General features: G+C 43.3%; 1 protein-coding gene across 1 annotated transcript; it reads right to left on the reverse strand.

Moving 5' to 3' along the window:
* Positions 1-12,459: 12,459 nt before the first annotated feature.
* Positions 12,460-14,381, reverse strand: LOC123178603 (F-box/LRR-repeat protein At1g06630). The gene is made up of 3 exons (XM_044591474.1): positions 13,442-14,381; positions 13,219-13,350; positions 12,460-13,095 (listed from the first exon to the last, which is right to left on the reverse strand). The coding sequence occupies exons 1-3, from the start codon at positions 14,321-14,323 to the stop codon at positions 12,739-12,741; spliced, it is 1,371 nt and encodes a 456-aa protein (XP_044447409.1). The 5' UTR covers positions 14,324-14,381; the 3' UTR covers positions 12,460-12,738.
* Between the last annotated feature and the right edge of the window lie 929 nt (positions 14,382-15,310).

Genomic DNA, 15,310 nt, shown 5'->3' on the forward strand with positions numbered 1-15,310 from the left:
AGCGTCTCTGCATAGACAATGTCTTGGCGAAAGAAGAAAGACAAAAGCAACTATAGCGAGGGGAATTAGATAAATTCAAATTAGAGAAAAATACATGAGTGCATGGATTAACGGGTGACCCAAAACTCGTTGCGGCCCGATAACAAAATAAAATGTACACCTCAAGCATGAATCGTTGCGCAAGATCAAACGGCTGAAAAATTTGATTGCAAGCAAATTGTGTTTAGCTTATTAGAAAAATAGCAAAACCGTTAGTTAAAGGGCATATATGGTTGAAATGAGAAGTGGAGGAAAATCATACGAATATGAGTTTTTTCTAAAATGACACTATTCATGCATTATGTCCAAATGAATGGACCAATGAAATGGAGTAAGTTTTCATTTGATCTTTATTTCATTGGAACACCGGAATATTATTACTTTTCAAATTTCTATGCATGAAGAATGAGACTAAGATCCTTTGTGTTATAATCATGTTTATCAATATTCATGTGTTTTTCCTATTCTAGTGAAGCAAACTTACGTGCTTTCAAAATTCATGTGTTTTTTGACCATATGTTTTGTGCTTGCGTTACTATCATATTCCCGTGTGTGTTTCATGTTCCTAAAATTTTACAATCCCACGAACAAAAGAGGCCCAAACATGATGTAATATATGTCGACTGGCATAGTTTGTATATGAACCACGTTCTTTAGATCTTACCAAACCTGACTTGGCTATAGAGTTTAGACCAGGTTCATAGAAAATCCTAACATGAAGTTTGACTTGGGGCCATTAAGGAAGGGTGAGGTGCCCGAAACCCTATGATGTCGGGGGCGTCTCTATAAAGGGGGTGGGGGCACGTGCCCCCCGACGGATTTTGTTCTTGTACAATAACCCCACCTCCGCCACCTCCTTACGCACTGTCTAACACATCTACGCGCATCCGACTTTAATCACGTTCGTGTTGAATCCTTAGAGGCATGAAGGCTACAACAGATTTCTTTAAAGGAGGATTACCCCGGTCTCTGCATCAGAGTGATGCATGCAGCCCCATGAAGGCTGCAACACATGGACAAAACATTTGTGGGATCTCACAAGGAGGAGACTGTAGACGTGTGTCACCAACTCTTTTTCCGCTAACGGAACTGCGCGTCCAGTGGTAAAATCCGACCCTTGATCTCTTACTAGTTACTACAACACTTCCTTGGTTGTTCGCGGTAAATATTCTATTCTGCACTACTATAGCATAAATCATTCTCAAATTATTATAGGAGAAAAATCCAACCGCTGCCATGTAATAATTGCATACATATCTATAAATTTTCCATGATGTAGCACACGAAGTTTTCTAAAATTTCCATGTGACAGAAAAAATATCTGAATTTGCAATGTTGTAGAAAACAAAAAAAATTAACAGTTGCCACATGACTAGTATAAAGCATGGCAAATCCCCATCTCAGGGAATGGGAGGAAGATGGACATACCTCGTCAGGGCTAGATTCGTATCTCATCGGTGTTGGTGTATCATGTAACCCTGATTCCCTCTGACTATCAAGACAGAAGAGGGAGTAGCTGTGGTGACTACAGAGGCGGCGTGGGGACGCGGGCGATAGAGAAAACACCGGTGATGATGAGCAACCATGTCTAAGGTTGGGAGGCCATGTGGGTGAGAAGAGGATGTCATGGGTCCCATCGTGCCTTGCCCCCCCCCCCTCAAGTGTGGCTTACTAGCACTGGAGCCTCGCTGGTGCACCGAACCATGCCTCACAACACACTAGATGTGGCAGCTTGGAAGAGCCAAGCCGGTGATGGAGGTAGCGCGTGTAGGGCAACCGATGGGGCTAGAGGTGGCTGTGCATGGATCTGAGCTCGCAGTGGAGGCGGTCGAGCAGGGTGCCTCAAAGCTTCTAACAATGGCGTGACAGGAGTGTAATACAATTGCTGGCCAGTGATGTTGAGTGAATCTCTATTAGGGCAACCTCTCCCACCGATGCTTCATCGCTGGGCCCATGGATTCACCTCCCCTCTGCCTGTAGCTCCAATGTATGATGGTGGGCAAGTGAATCCCGTAGCCTTCACCCTAGCTAGTAGTTTAGGTTAGGGCTTTTCTCCTCTTAGGTGTGGCAGTGATGACCCACAAGTATAGGGGATCTATCGTAGTCCTTTCGATAAGTAAGAGTGTCGAACCCAACGAGGAGCAGAAGGAAATGACAAGCGGTTTTCAGTAAGGTATTCTCTGCAAGCACTGAAATTATCGGTAACAGATAGTTTTGTGATAAGGTAATTTGTAACGGGCAACAAGTAATGAAAGTAAATAAGGTGCAGCAAGATGTCCCAATCCTTTTTGTAGCAAAGGACAAGCCTGGACAAACTCTTATACGAAGGAAAACGCTCCCGAGGACACATGGGAATTATCGTCAAGCTAGTTTTCATCACGCTCATATGATTCGCGTTCGTTACTTTGATAATTTGGTATGTGCGTGAACCGGTGCTTGGGTGCAACTACAAAAGAAGTATTAAGGTAAACCTAACCATAGCATGAAACATATGGATCCAAATCAGCCCCTTACGAAGCAACACATAAACTAGGGTTTAAGCTTCTGTCACTCTAGCAACCCATCATCTACTTATTACTTCCCAATGCCTTCCTCTAGGACCAAACAATGGTGAAGTGTCATGTAGTCGACGTTCACATAACACCACTAGAGGAGAGACAACATACATCTCATCAAACTATCAAACGAATACCAAATTCACATGACTACTTATAGCAAGATTTCTCCCATGTCCTCAGGAACAAACGTAACTACTCACAAATCATATTCATGTTCATAACCAGAGGGGTATTAATATGCATATATGATCTGAACATATGATCTTCCACCGAATAAACCAACTAGCATCAACTACAAGGAGTAATCAACACTACTAGCAACCCACAGGTACCAATCTGAGGCTTTGGGACAAAGATTGGATACAAGAGATGAACTAGGGTTTTAGAGGAGATGGTGCTGATGAAGATGTTGATGGAGATTGACCCCCTCCCGATGAGAGGATCGTTGGTGATGACGATGGCGATGATTTCCCCCTCCCGGAGGGATGTTTCCCCAGCAGAACAGCTTCGCCGGAGCCCTAGATTGGTTCCGCCAAGGTTCTGCCTTGTGGCGGCGGTGTTACTTCCCGAAAGCTTGCTTATGATTTTTTCCAGGGTAAAAGACTTCATATAGCAGAAGATGGGCACAAGAGGCCTGCCAGGGGCCCACGAGGCAGGGGGCGCGCCCAGGGGGTAGGGCACGCCCCCACCCTCGTGGCCAGGGTGTGGGCCCCTTCTGGTTAATTCTTTCACCAGTATTTTTTATATATTCCAAAACGTGCCTCCGTGAAGTTTCGGGACTTTTGGAGTTGTGCAGAATAGGTCTCTAATATTTGCTCCTTTTCCAGCCCAGAATTCCAGCTGCCGGCATTCTCCCTCTTCATGTAAACCTTGTAAAATAAGAGAGAATAGGCATAAGTATTGTTACATAATGTGTAATAACAACCCATAATATATGACTCTTGTATAAGGAATAAGACAAAAGTAAAAGATAGGCCCTTCGCAGAGGGAAGCAGAGGTTGTCATGTGTTTTTGTGGTTGCATGCACAAATCTTAATGCGATAGAACGTCACTTTATATTGCCACTTGTGATATGGACCTTTATTATGCAGGTTGTCGCTTTTATTGCTTCCATATCACAAGATCGTATAAAGCTTATTTTCTCCACACTAATAAATCATACATATTTAGAGAGCAATTTTTATTGCATGCAACAATGACAACTTACTTGAAGGATCTTACTCAATCCATTGGTAGGTATGGTGGACACTCATGGCAAAACTGGGTTTAAGGATATTTGGAAGCACAAGTAGTATCTCTACTTAGTGCAAAGAATTTGGCTAGCATGAGAGGGAAAGGCAAGCTCAACATGTTGGATGATCCATGACAATATACTTTATTTCGGATATAAGAAAACATAACCCATTACGTTGTCTTCCTTGTCCAACATCAACTTTTTAGCATGTCATATTTTAATGAGTGCTCACAATCATAAAAGATGTCCAAGATAGTATATTTATATGTGAAAACCTCTCATTATTTATTACTTCCTATTACTTGCAACGATGACCAAAACTATGTTTGTCAACTCTCAACAACTTTTATTAATCATACTCTTTTATATGTGAAGTCATTACTTTCTATAAGATCAATATGATCTATTTAATTCTTTTTATTTTTTCTTTTATTCCCTCTAGATCATAGCAAGATAACCAAGCCCTTGACTCAAAACTAATCTTTATTATATATAGCTCACGGACTCGATTACATAGAAGGATCATAAAGCAAAACTCAAAACTAGATCATACTAAAATTTATTCTACTAGATCAAGATATTACCAAAAGGATCGAACTAAGAAGAACGGTAAAGATAGGAGTGTGATAGTGATACGATACCGGGGCACCTCCCCCAAGCTTGGCAGTTGCCAAGGGGAGTGCCCATACCCATGTGATTATATCTCTTTCCTCGGGGGTGGTGATGAGGGAGTTGTTGATGATGACAATTGTTCCTTCAGCTTCTTCATATTGTAATTGAGAAGAGCAATTTCCTCCTTTAAATCATCGACCTCCGCTTCCAGCTTCAAGATCTTGTCACATAAATCTCCTTTGCTTTTCTGCCGAAAACGAGAAGGAATAGATCAGTTGTTAGACAGTTTAGCCCTCTTAGGAAGACTAGACTTCTTGAACTTCACGTGCATATCCCTAGGTTGAGGTAGAGGGGCATCCTCCTCCTCCGAACTTGAATCATTGATCCTCATCAAATGAGCATCCTCCTCATCATCCGTAGTTCGACCACAAGGAGATAGATCCCCATAGGTCTTTGGGTCAGCCACGAGATGGGAGACATAGCTCTCTCCGTCGGAGTCCTGAGATGACATCTTGCTCTAAATCTGCTGCAGAAACAGCTCGAAACAAAAACAGGAGATATTTGTGTGGTACGGTGGTCAAAACCTTCAGGAGATTATATAATGAATTTTTACCGACCAAAAGAAGTATTGTGCAAGAAAACGGAGTCCGGAGGGCACACGAGGTCCCCACGAGGCAGGGGGGCGCGCCCAGGGGGGTAGGGCGCGCCCTCCACCCTCGTGGATGACTCGTGTCCCTTTCGGACTACTTCTTATTTTTCCTATTTTCTTAAATATTCCAAAACAGAGAAAAATTGCCATTAGAACTGTTTTGAAGTCGGTTTACTTACCGTACCACATACCTATTCCTTTTCGGAGTCTGAAACATTCTGGAAAGTGTCCCTTATATATTCCTCTGGGGTTACGGTTTCAATAACATTAGTTTCAATATTTATGGGATTACCTGAGATATAATGTTTGATTCTTTGACCGTTCACCACCTTTGGATTTGTGCCTTCGAAGTTGTTGATTTTTATGGTATCGGAACGATAGACCTCCTCAATAACGTAAGGACCTTCCCATTTAGAGAGAAGTTTTTCTGCAAAAAACCTTAAACGAGAGTTGTATAACAAAACATAATCACCTACATTAAACTCACGCTTTTGTATCCTTTTGTCATCCCATCTTGTAACTTTTTATTTAAACAGTTTGGCACTCTCATAGGCTTGGGTTCTCCATTCATCAAGTGAGCTAATGTCAAATAATCTCTTCTCACCAGCAAGTTTGGAATCATAATTGAGCTCTTTATTGTCCCAATATGCTTTGTGTTCTAGTTCGAGAGGTAAGTGACATGCTTTTCCATAAACCATATTATATGGAGACATACCAAATAAAAACAGCAAGGTAGCAATTAGTAAACGGGCACAAAAACGGTATTGCAATGCTTAAAAATGAGGCCTATGGTCCGTACTTTCGCTAGTGCAACCTCTCAAAAATGCTAACATAGTTGGATCATATGATTATCCCTCAAAGTGTAACGAAGAATCACTCCCGAGTTCCTATTAGCGGAGAACAAAAGATAGGAATTGTTTGTAGGGTACGAAACTACCTCAAAACTATTCTTTCCGTTCGATCTATTCAAGAGTCCATACTAAAATAACACAAAGCTATTTTTTCCGTTCGATCTATCCTAGAGTCCGTACTAAGATAACACCAAAGCAAGTTCACATTCATAATACTCAATCCACACAAAGAACTATAAAGAGACCCCAAAGTTTCCGTCGGAGAAAAACGTGCATCAACCCCTATGCATAGATTACCCCAATATCACCACGGGAATCCGCAAGTTGAATGCCAAGACACATATCAAGTGAATCAATATGATACCCCAATTGTCACCTCAAGTATACATACCACAAGATATATATCATGTGTTCTCATCTCTGAATATTCAATCCGACAAGACAAAACTTCAAAGGGTAAAGATTCAATTCATCATAACAAGAGTATAGAGAGTAGAAACATCATGTGATCCGACTATATTAACAAAGCCCATGATAGAGATCACGAGAGAGAGAGAGAGAGAGAGAGATTAAACACATAGCTACTGGTACAAACCCTCAGCCCTGAGGGTGGACTACTCCCTCCTCATCGTGGTGGCCGCCGGGATGATGAAGATGGCCACCGGACATGATTCCCCCCTCCGGCAGGGTGCCGGAACGGGTCTAAGATTGGTTTTCGAAGGCTACAGAGCCTTGCGGCGGCGGAACTTCTGATCTAGGTTAACCCTGATGGGCTTTGGAATATTTGGGAATTTATAGTGCAAAGAGGGGGTGCGGGAGGCCACCGAGGTGGGCACAACCCACCTGGGCGCGCCAGGGGGGGCTGGCGCGCCCTGGTGGGTTGTTTCCCCCTCGGGGCACCCCCAGGTGCAGCTCTGGCCCATTGGGTTCCTTCTGGTCCATAAAAAATATCCGTGGAGTTTCGTTGCGTTTGGACTCCGTTTGGTATTGATTTCCTGCGATGTAAAAAACAAGCAAAAAACAACAACTGGCATTGGGCACTAGGTCAATAGGTTAGTCCCAAAAAATGATATAAAGTTGCTATAAAATTATTGTAAAACATCCAAGAATGATAAAATAACAGCATGAATACTTCATAAAATTATATATATACGTTGGAGACGTATCACCCCGCGCAACAGTTTCTGGCCGGCTAAACCCAAAGGCCATAAGTGTTTGTCCGTCCACACGCTCTAATGACGATCACATGCGGATTAAAGATGTAGTCTTGAAGTTAACCTACAAGAATTTAGGATTAGATGATATGCTAAGAATGTTGTTATTTTGACAATTCCATATTTCCCCGAGGATGGCACAAACTCCCACGTGAATTTGACCCTTCAACATATGATGAATTAGTACCATCCAACCAGTTTCCAAACAAATTTGAAATACTTGTTGGTAGTAATGAATTGTATGTAACATAAATCATGCGCCAGATCGAGATAGTAAATGGACAGGCAAAACAAATGATGTATTGTCTCCTCATGATCTGAAATACAATATTTTTTGCTACCAGGCCATTTCCGCTTAGCAAGGCTATGTTTGGTAAGAACTATCTCCTTCGGAAAAAACCACATGAAAGCTTTAATTTAGCAAGGAACCTCTGTTTTTCGGACATGTTTACTATGAAAAATAGGTTCGGAATTCATAACATCCACATACATAGACTTCAGAGTGAAGACACCATTAATGGTTAATCTCCACTAGAACGAATCTGGCATCTATGTTAGATTAAACGGACATAAATCTAGAAACCAAATGGATCCACTTAAACCGCCTGTCACCAAGTTAAGCCCTATGGAATTGGATGTTCAAAGGACTAGCCCGAAGAAAAGAAGTCATTGAATCCTCTTTTATAAACACAATATTTTACAGGGTAAAGAATTGTAGAGCTAATAGAGTGTCACCACAACCATGTATCTTCCCAAAAGCTCATCAATTTTCCATCACCAACCTTAAAAGAACCTCTCCTAAAAAGGATGACTTGACCTTCTTCAAACCCCACCAAAATAGTGAATTGGTAGGCTTCGCATCTACTTGAGATAACATTTTGGAGTCAAGGTACAACATATCTTGCCAAACACCTTCATCATTACGTAGCTTATACAACCATTTGTTGACTAAGCACTTTTCTTTATTTCGGTATTTTCAATGCCCAATCCACCTTGATCATCAGGCCAACACAAAATATCCCATTTAGCAGGTCTATATTTTTTCCGCTGATCGCCGCATTCCCAGAAGAAGATAGACCGATAAATATCTAGCCTTTTCAACACCCCTTTAGGTATCTCAAAAAAGCATATCATGTACTCCCTCCGTCTCAAAATAAGTGTCTCAACCTTAGTCTCTAGTACAAAGTTGAGACACTTATTTTGGTACAGAGGGAGTACATCAGAAAGCTACTAAGGAAAACCGTGATAAGGGTAAGTCATCCTTCATCTGAAAAAAGCTTACCCTTCCAACTGTTGAGCTTCTTTCTGAATCAATCTTGAATAAATTTCTATTCGTTGGTGGTGAGCTTATGGTGTTGAATGGGAATCCTGAGGTATGTAAATGAAGAGATCCCATCTAACAACCAAATATTTGCCTGTACGGACCCTCCTCCTCTTTGGCCTTACCAAAACAGAAGAGCCCACTTTTGTGGCAATTAATTTTGAGACCTGAAAGTTGTTCTAATATACACATGATCAACTTACCACTTTTCGAAGGTCATGTTCCATAAAAATGACTGTGTCATCCGCATACTGGAGGATAGACACACCTCCATCAACCAGAATAGCCAACAAATCTGTCAAAATATTAAATAAAATTCGTGACTTGGGGTCACCACGCCTCATTCCCTTATAGGTTTGGAAATAATGACCGTTGTCATCATTGACCTTAACCCCAACACTCTCGTCCTGAACGTAAGATGTCACTTGTTGCCTCCATTCAATCGCAAAACCTTTCATGCAAAGGGCTTGTGGAAGAAAATACCATTTTACTCTGTCTCAGGCCATCTAAAGTCCACCTTACATATGAATCTTCATGGATTGTCTCATGAAGGACATCCACTCCCTCAAGAATATTACAACTAGGCATAAAGGCAATCTACGTTTAGTGCACGACCTTATGAGCAATAGTAGACAATCTATACGTTCAACAAGCAGATAGGTCTAAATTATTCAATTCAAACAACATCTACTTTCTTAGGTAAAAGCATGAAAATTCCAAATTTGTGACAAAACAAGGAAGATCGTTAGTGTATAGGTCCTCAAGAATTGCAAGAAGATCTCCCTTAATGATCCCCAACATTTTTTATAGAACTCAGTGGGGAACTCATCTGGTCTCGACTCTATTATGATCCATCTAAGATATGACCTAAAAAACACATTTTCCTGGAAAGGTGTTGTCGACACTTCATTTTCCTCGGTGGAGAGTTGAGCTTTATCATCAGTGGTATCTTCCACCAGGGATGTAAAATTGGATTGTGAAGAGCCAAAAAGACGCTATAAAAGTTAGTAATGTAAGCTTTCAGATGGTCCAAACCCACAATGGCCCTCATCTTGTTCAAGCTGGGAGATTTTTTTTCGAGTTTTCCATTTGCAATCAAGTGGGAGAACTTCGTATTATTATCGCCTTCCTGGATAGATCTTAATTTTGCCTATCGAGCCCAATTAATTTCTTCCTCACGCAAAAGGTTAGCCAAGAATTCGTTCGCCTCTGGCTTAGCCTCACAATCTGTTGTGGAGAGGGGCATGGATTCTACCTTAATGTCCAAAGTACTACCAATTCCGAGGAGACATTCTTTTTCTAATATGCTTAGCCTAACCCTGAAGGAATTTTCTAAGGTGCCGAATTTTCAATTGCCACTTCTCAATATTAGTAACTCCTTTAGTCTCCTTTGACCATTCATGAGCTAGTATTAAGAAAACCTTCCCTCTCAAACCAAGATGTTTCAAAGGAAAAAAGGAGCCTTGTATCTCGGATGACCTACCCACCAGAATCCAAAAGAAGAGAAGTGTGGTTGGAGTTACTTCTCTGGAGAGCACGAACCATCACCAAAGGAAATATCTACTCCCACTCCACACTCATCAACACATGATCCATCAATTCGTAAATCAGTGAGGATAAATTATCAACCCAAGTGAATTGGCAACACAATAAAGTTACCACCCTTAGGTCCAATTTCTTAATAATGGCACTAAACACAAATGGCCATCTCACATCGAAATTATACTAAATTTGAGGTTTTGGATATGGGGGTTGGTGACTTTGTGGTCAAGTTTCATGTTCAAGTTATCGATAGTAGAGAGGGTTCTCTCGGGCTATCCAGAAACAACAGTGCAATAACACAAAAAAATGGCGCGATAGGGGGGTTCCTGTGGGCCAATCCCATCGTTCTCCCTCGCCTCCGGCGGACGCTTGGTGCCGGGAAGTGGGGGATACTAGGATTTTAGATAGGGACTTTTGGCGGCATCTCCTGGTGTTGGTAGTCAAACAATGGTAGTGCTGACACGTCGAAATAAGGTTTACTCCATGCTGTTCCCCAAAAGCGTTGTGGGTCTTGGGAGGATGCCTATCCTCTAAGCCTGTGTGTGTGCTTAGCGGAGGAGTGTGCAGGAGGTTTGGATCGAGATCCAGGTTCTCTGATCCAGTCGATGCGGTTGATCAATAACAGGGGATTGTGGTGGGCTTGTGTTTGTATGGTGTACGTCTGGTTTATGAATACGGGTACTTTCTCAAAAAAGGTTTCATTTTCAATCAAGAAGTGATGGCTTCACATGGGCTCTTTTGATTATTTATGGGGCAGCACGCCCGAGCTTAAATCTGACTTCCTTGCGATTCTTGCTCGGATTTATGGTTTGAAATCTCTTCCCATATTGGTAGGGGATGATTTTAGCATTATGCGGCTATAGGAAGAGAAGAATAACCATGCATAAAAGTGAAACTAAAAAAAATGAACAAAAGAAATTCACTCCTTTTGGCTCACGGACAACTTGTCAGTTTCAAAGGGGTAACCTAGTACTCTAGTAGTAGTGATGAGACTGAATTGATGCTTAATTCAAAAGGCAACATTCGAAGGCCATATCAAATGACATGAACACAGGTCAGAGCACCAGATCTTTTGAAAATGGATGTGTGCATCATGTAATGCAGAGGCGGGCGAGGATAAACCCTCCTTTTGAAAAGAAAAGATTATCTTACATATTCCTTCTGGTTAACGTCGTTGGTTTATTCAGTTAAGATGATTGATCGGAGGCGATGCTCAAAGCCTAACTAACGTGCATGACCTTATTGCCTATATCGATCTTCTAGTAAGATGGCCCGTCAAAATCAGGCACAAATGTTGGTTGACTGCACGCATATTCTTGTATTCTTAACAAAATTTAGGTGGCCAAGTACTCATCATACGGTTCAAGCTTTTGAACCATACACACATGGCCAAAACCGTCGTATTGCATGGCGGATGTTTGTGGTGTTACCTTAGGCGTTTTGGAATTGTTGTAACAAACTTGCTACCAAGGTAGTCATTCCAAACCACCCCGTTGACTACATTTTTAAACGGTCAATCTTCTTTGAGTTGTGGCTGCCTCTCTGGGCAAGAGGAAAGACATGGCGATGCCGAGGGCGATGCTGGGAAAGATTAAGACGATCCACAACGTAGACACGCAACAACAGACTAATCTTCGCCAGCTGTGAGCTTACCTTATGTTTCATGTCTAAACTTTTTGCTCTCTGTTTGAGGCCTGGGATGTACTCCCTCCGCCCCTGAAAATAAGTATTTTTAAAGATTTCAATATGAAATATATACGGAGCAAAATGAATGAATCCACACTCTAAAATATCACTATATACATCCGTATATAGTCCATACTGAAATCTCTGAAAAGACTTATATTTAGGAACGGAGGGAGTAATATGTTGCTACCTTTGTTCTTATTATTTTCCTGGTATTTTTTTCTCCTACATCTATTTGCCAGTCTACCGTTCCATTGTCATGGGGTTGCTTGAGCAGAAGAAAGATTAGTAGATGTGTTTTTAGTTCGCTACGGGGAAGCTTGGGCTATGTGGCATCCCTGAATTCTATTTAACTATAGTCCTAGCAAAACTCTTCTTGTAGAAGAGGAATGCGATCTCAGCTGAAGTTGGTCACCCTCTGCCCCTGGACTGAAAGCATGCAGGTCGCCATCCAAACGATGGAGACACACGAGCTTGTAATCTCAGAGGCAAATTTTGGGGACACCTTGGCATTTGTATTCAGACATCAGGTGCTCAAAACGACACATCGCAGCACGGGGAAAATGATACAGTACGTATGAACAGTCAGTGCGGCTCTGCACTGGGACTGAACATGATATGTATGAACACGTCTGGAACGCTGTCCCCTACTCTGTAACCACATTCAACTACAAGAGCACTTGTTGCCAGGCAGAGACAGTGTTAGCTAGCAGCAGCGCAAGCAAACAGATTCTCCATCAGAGATAATGTCGCAGCTTACAATATGACATTGAGCAAAAGATAAACGACAAGTACCAACTGTACATAACACACAAATACTAGCAGCATTCAAACGCCTTGTAAATTTGCAAGTTCCGATTCTAATCCTTGGCTCAGTCACCACCTCCTCGATCATGATTTGCTCCCGAGTGGGTAGGGTAACAAAGCATTCCATTGCTCAAGTGAGTAGACAATTTTACAGATCATCACAAGGATGTGGCAACACTAGACATACAAGCAAGGGAACACAACCTAACACACTTAGATCAAGGCTCAGTCAAAAGGATCAGCCACTGACAAATCATGAGTACGTACATGGCGAGTGAATTTATTAACTTTTACTTCAATGCGTGCATCTTCAGAAGCTCTATTCACCAACTGTAGCTGCCTACGTAGATAACACATCCAGTCGTCGATGTTGCAGTTGGATTTGTAGTTGTAACGGCCCCCGATTTCCATTTTCCTTAGCACTTTCGCGTTCGAAAGAAAGAACTTGGCAAAGTCAATATATAGCCTATGACCACCACAGTAATTCTTCAACACCACTTCTTTTAGATGGAGTTCAAGGCATTCAATTGGATCAAGCTGATCGTACTTCCCCGCAATATTCATATCCTTTCCTTCACTAAACTGGGGACAGAAAAAGGAAATGATATTAAGGCAGCTGATGACAAATTAGCACCTAAACACTCCTAGTTCACTTTATCAGAAGTCTGAAGCACTGATGTTTTGGCAACAGATAGCAACACTCACAATGACATAGAGCTTCTCCAAGCAGGGGAAGCACTTGAGGAAGTCAACAACAAGATCCAGATTAGGAGCACATTCGAGGACCAAAATCTTGAGTGCGCGCATTTTGGTTGTCATGGTGACAGCAATCATTCTCTGGGGAAAAGGAAACCGAGTGTGTGATATCAGAATAATACAATAGGCTGCATATAAAGAAATCTGATTGTGCTACTGTTCTTGCTAGTACCTGAAAGACTGTGGTTCCAAGGTGGAGCCTGAATATGCCTTGAGACAAGAAACCAAGTACCTCCAGCTTAGGAGCCCGGATTACCCGTATGGTCGCCGGACCATCGTCTGGGTAAATCGGCAGCAGCCTCTCAAGGCAAGGGGCGTCGTCAATGACCAGCTCCCGGAAGGTGAAGACACCTTCGACGCTGATGCTCCTGAGGGTCGGCGAGCTGATGCACAGGCGACCGAAGCTCATGTTGTGCAGTGAGATGCTTTGGAGAACAGCGCAGCCGGAGATGACGCTTTGCAGAGTGTCCTCCGAGATGCCAACATTGAACAGCATGATCTGCTTGAGGCGCGGAAAGCTCGGAGGCGGCGGCGCGGCCGGGCCGGGGAACCGGCAGCCGCCGAGCCTGAGCACGCACAGCGTGGGCGCGAAGCGCGCCAGCGGGTGCGGCGGCAGCGGGTAGTGGCTCCCCCACTCCAGGTTGGTGACCTCGAGGTCCTGCAGGCCGGCCAGCGACGCGGAGCGGAACCAGCCGTCGGCCTCGCCCGGGCCGCGGGGGGAGAGGGCGAGGGCGAGCCGGAGCGAGAGGCGGCGGGCCGGGCCGGGGTGGCCGGAGAGGATCCTGGAGACCAGCGCGGCCCGTGATTCGTCGTCGCATGCGAGGTCGGGGGCCGCCGCGAGGTTGAGCGGCGCGTCGGCGGAGCGCCAGAGGGGACGCCAACGGCGGGAGAGGGCCTGCGTGCGCGCGCCGTCCTTGGTGGGGAGGAGAGAGACGACGGTGCCGAGCACCGCGTCGGGGAGGCGGCTGATGAGGTCGAGGTCGAGGCCCCCCGGCGGCGGCGGATCCTGCTGGCCGTCGGCTCGGACGGGCCTGCGCCTCTTCCTGACTTGCATTTCGGGGGTGGCCGCCGCCGCGTCCTCCTTGGCCGGCGGTTGGCGAGCCTCGCGGCAGTGGGAGGGAAGGGGATTTGAAGTTTGACTTGTTCAGCAGTGAGGGGATTTAGGAAAGAGACGGAGGCAGCGGGCGAGCGGCGTCACAACGCAGCCCAGGCCCAGCCCCAGCCCGTTACTTACTCTCTCCTTCGCAATGTACGTACGGGCCCATTTTACAAACTTAATTTATATAAGCAAATAACTTCAACTTTTATCTTCAGAAAAATAATATTATTTTCTTCCTGATGTTGCGCATTCTTTGTTTGAGTTAAGGCAAGAGACCTACATATGACCAATGCTAATTGTGTAAGGATGTTATTATGTATGCAGTGTTGTCCATGTTACTTACGAAAAGTTTTCTACAACTGTTGTCCATGTTATTAGGTATGCAGCGTTAAATTATGTCTTTGCATGAAAATCACTACGAATTTAATCTTGTGTAAGCTTGTTGTACGAGCCCATAACTTCCTTTCACCTAGGAAAACCACATTTGCTAGTAGATGATTGGCAATTAGGGAACCTCTCAGCACCGTCTTGGTCTACTTACCCAATCAAATTGAAACAAAAACATAAAATGGATGTTCTTGTTAAAATAAACTTTGTCCTCTATGGATTGCTGGTTTTCTGATGTCACAAGGCCATATTTTCCAGATTTAAGAGTTGAAACTCTCAGATAAACAGTTAGTGCCCAGATTTAAGAGTTGGTACTCTCAGACGAGGGTTGATTGTTTCATGTTATTATATTATCATTTTAATATAATTTTTATATTATTTTATATTATTTTTTCTGGACTAACATATTAATTTAATGCCAAGTGTGAGTTCCTATTTTTTGCGTGTTAAAATAAGTTGCCAATTAAATATGATTTTCCCGCTAATATGCAGACCAGGAAGCTTCGTGAGACCTCAAGAGGACCAGCCAGGGACCCACATAGCCACGTTGTGTGG

The sequence above is a fragment of the Triticum aestivum genome, chromosome 1D, assembly GCF_018294505.1.
Source record: "Triticum aestivum cultivar Chinese Spring chromosome 1D, IWGSC CS RefSeq v2.1, whole genome shotgun sequence".
Lineage (NCBI taxonomy): Eukaryota > Viridiplantae > Streptophyta > Magnoliopsida > Poales > Poaceae > Triticum > Triticum aestivum.

What these genes read in the sequence shown, in the direction of transcription:
- LOC123178603 (XM_044591474.1), bottom strand. Translation starts at nt 14,323, where the DNA reads ATGCAAGTCAGGAAGAGGCGCAGGCCCGTCCGAGCCGACGGCCAGCAG. An exon ending in TTGGAACCACAGTCTTTCAG is followed by an intron (nt 13,351 to 13,441) that starts GTACTAGCAAGA and finishes CCTTTTCCCCAG; the next exon opens with AGAATGATTGCTGTCACCAT. An exon ending in TGGAGAAGCTCTATGTCATT is followed by an intron (nt 13,096 to 13,218) that starts GTGAGTGTTGCT and finishes TTCTGTCCCCAG; the next exon opens with TTTAGTGAAGGAAAGGATAT.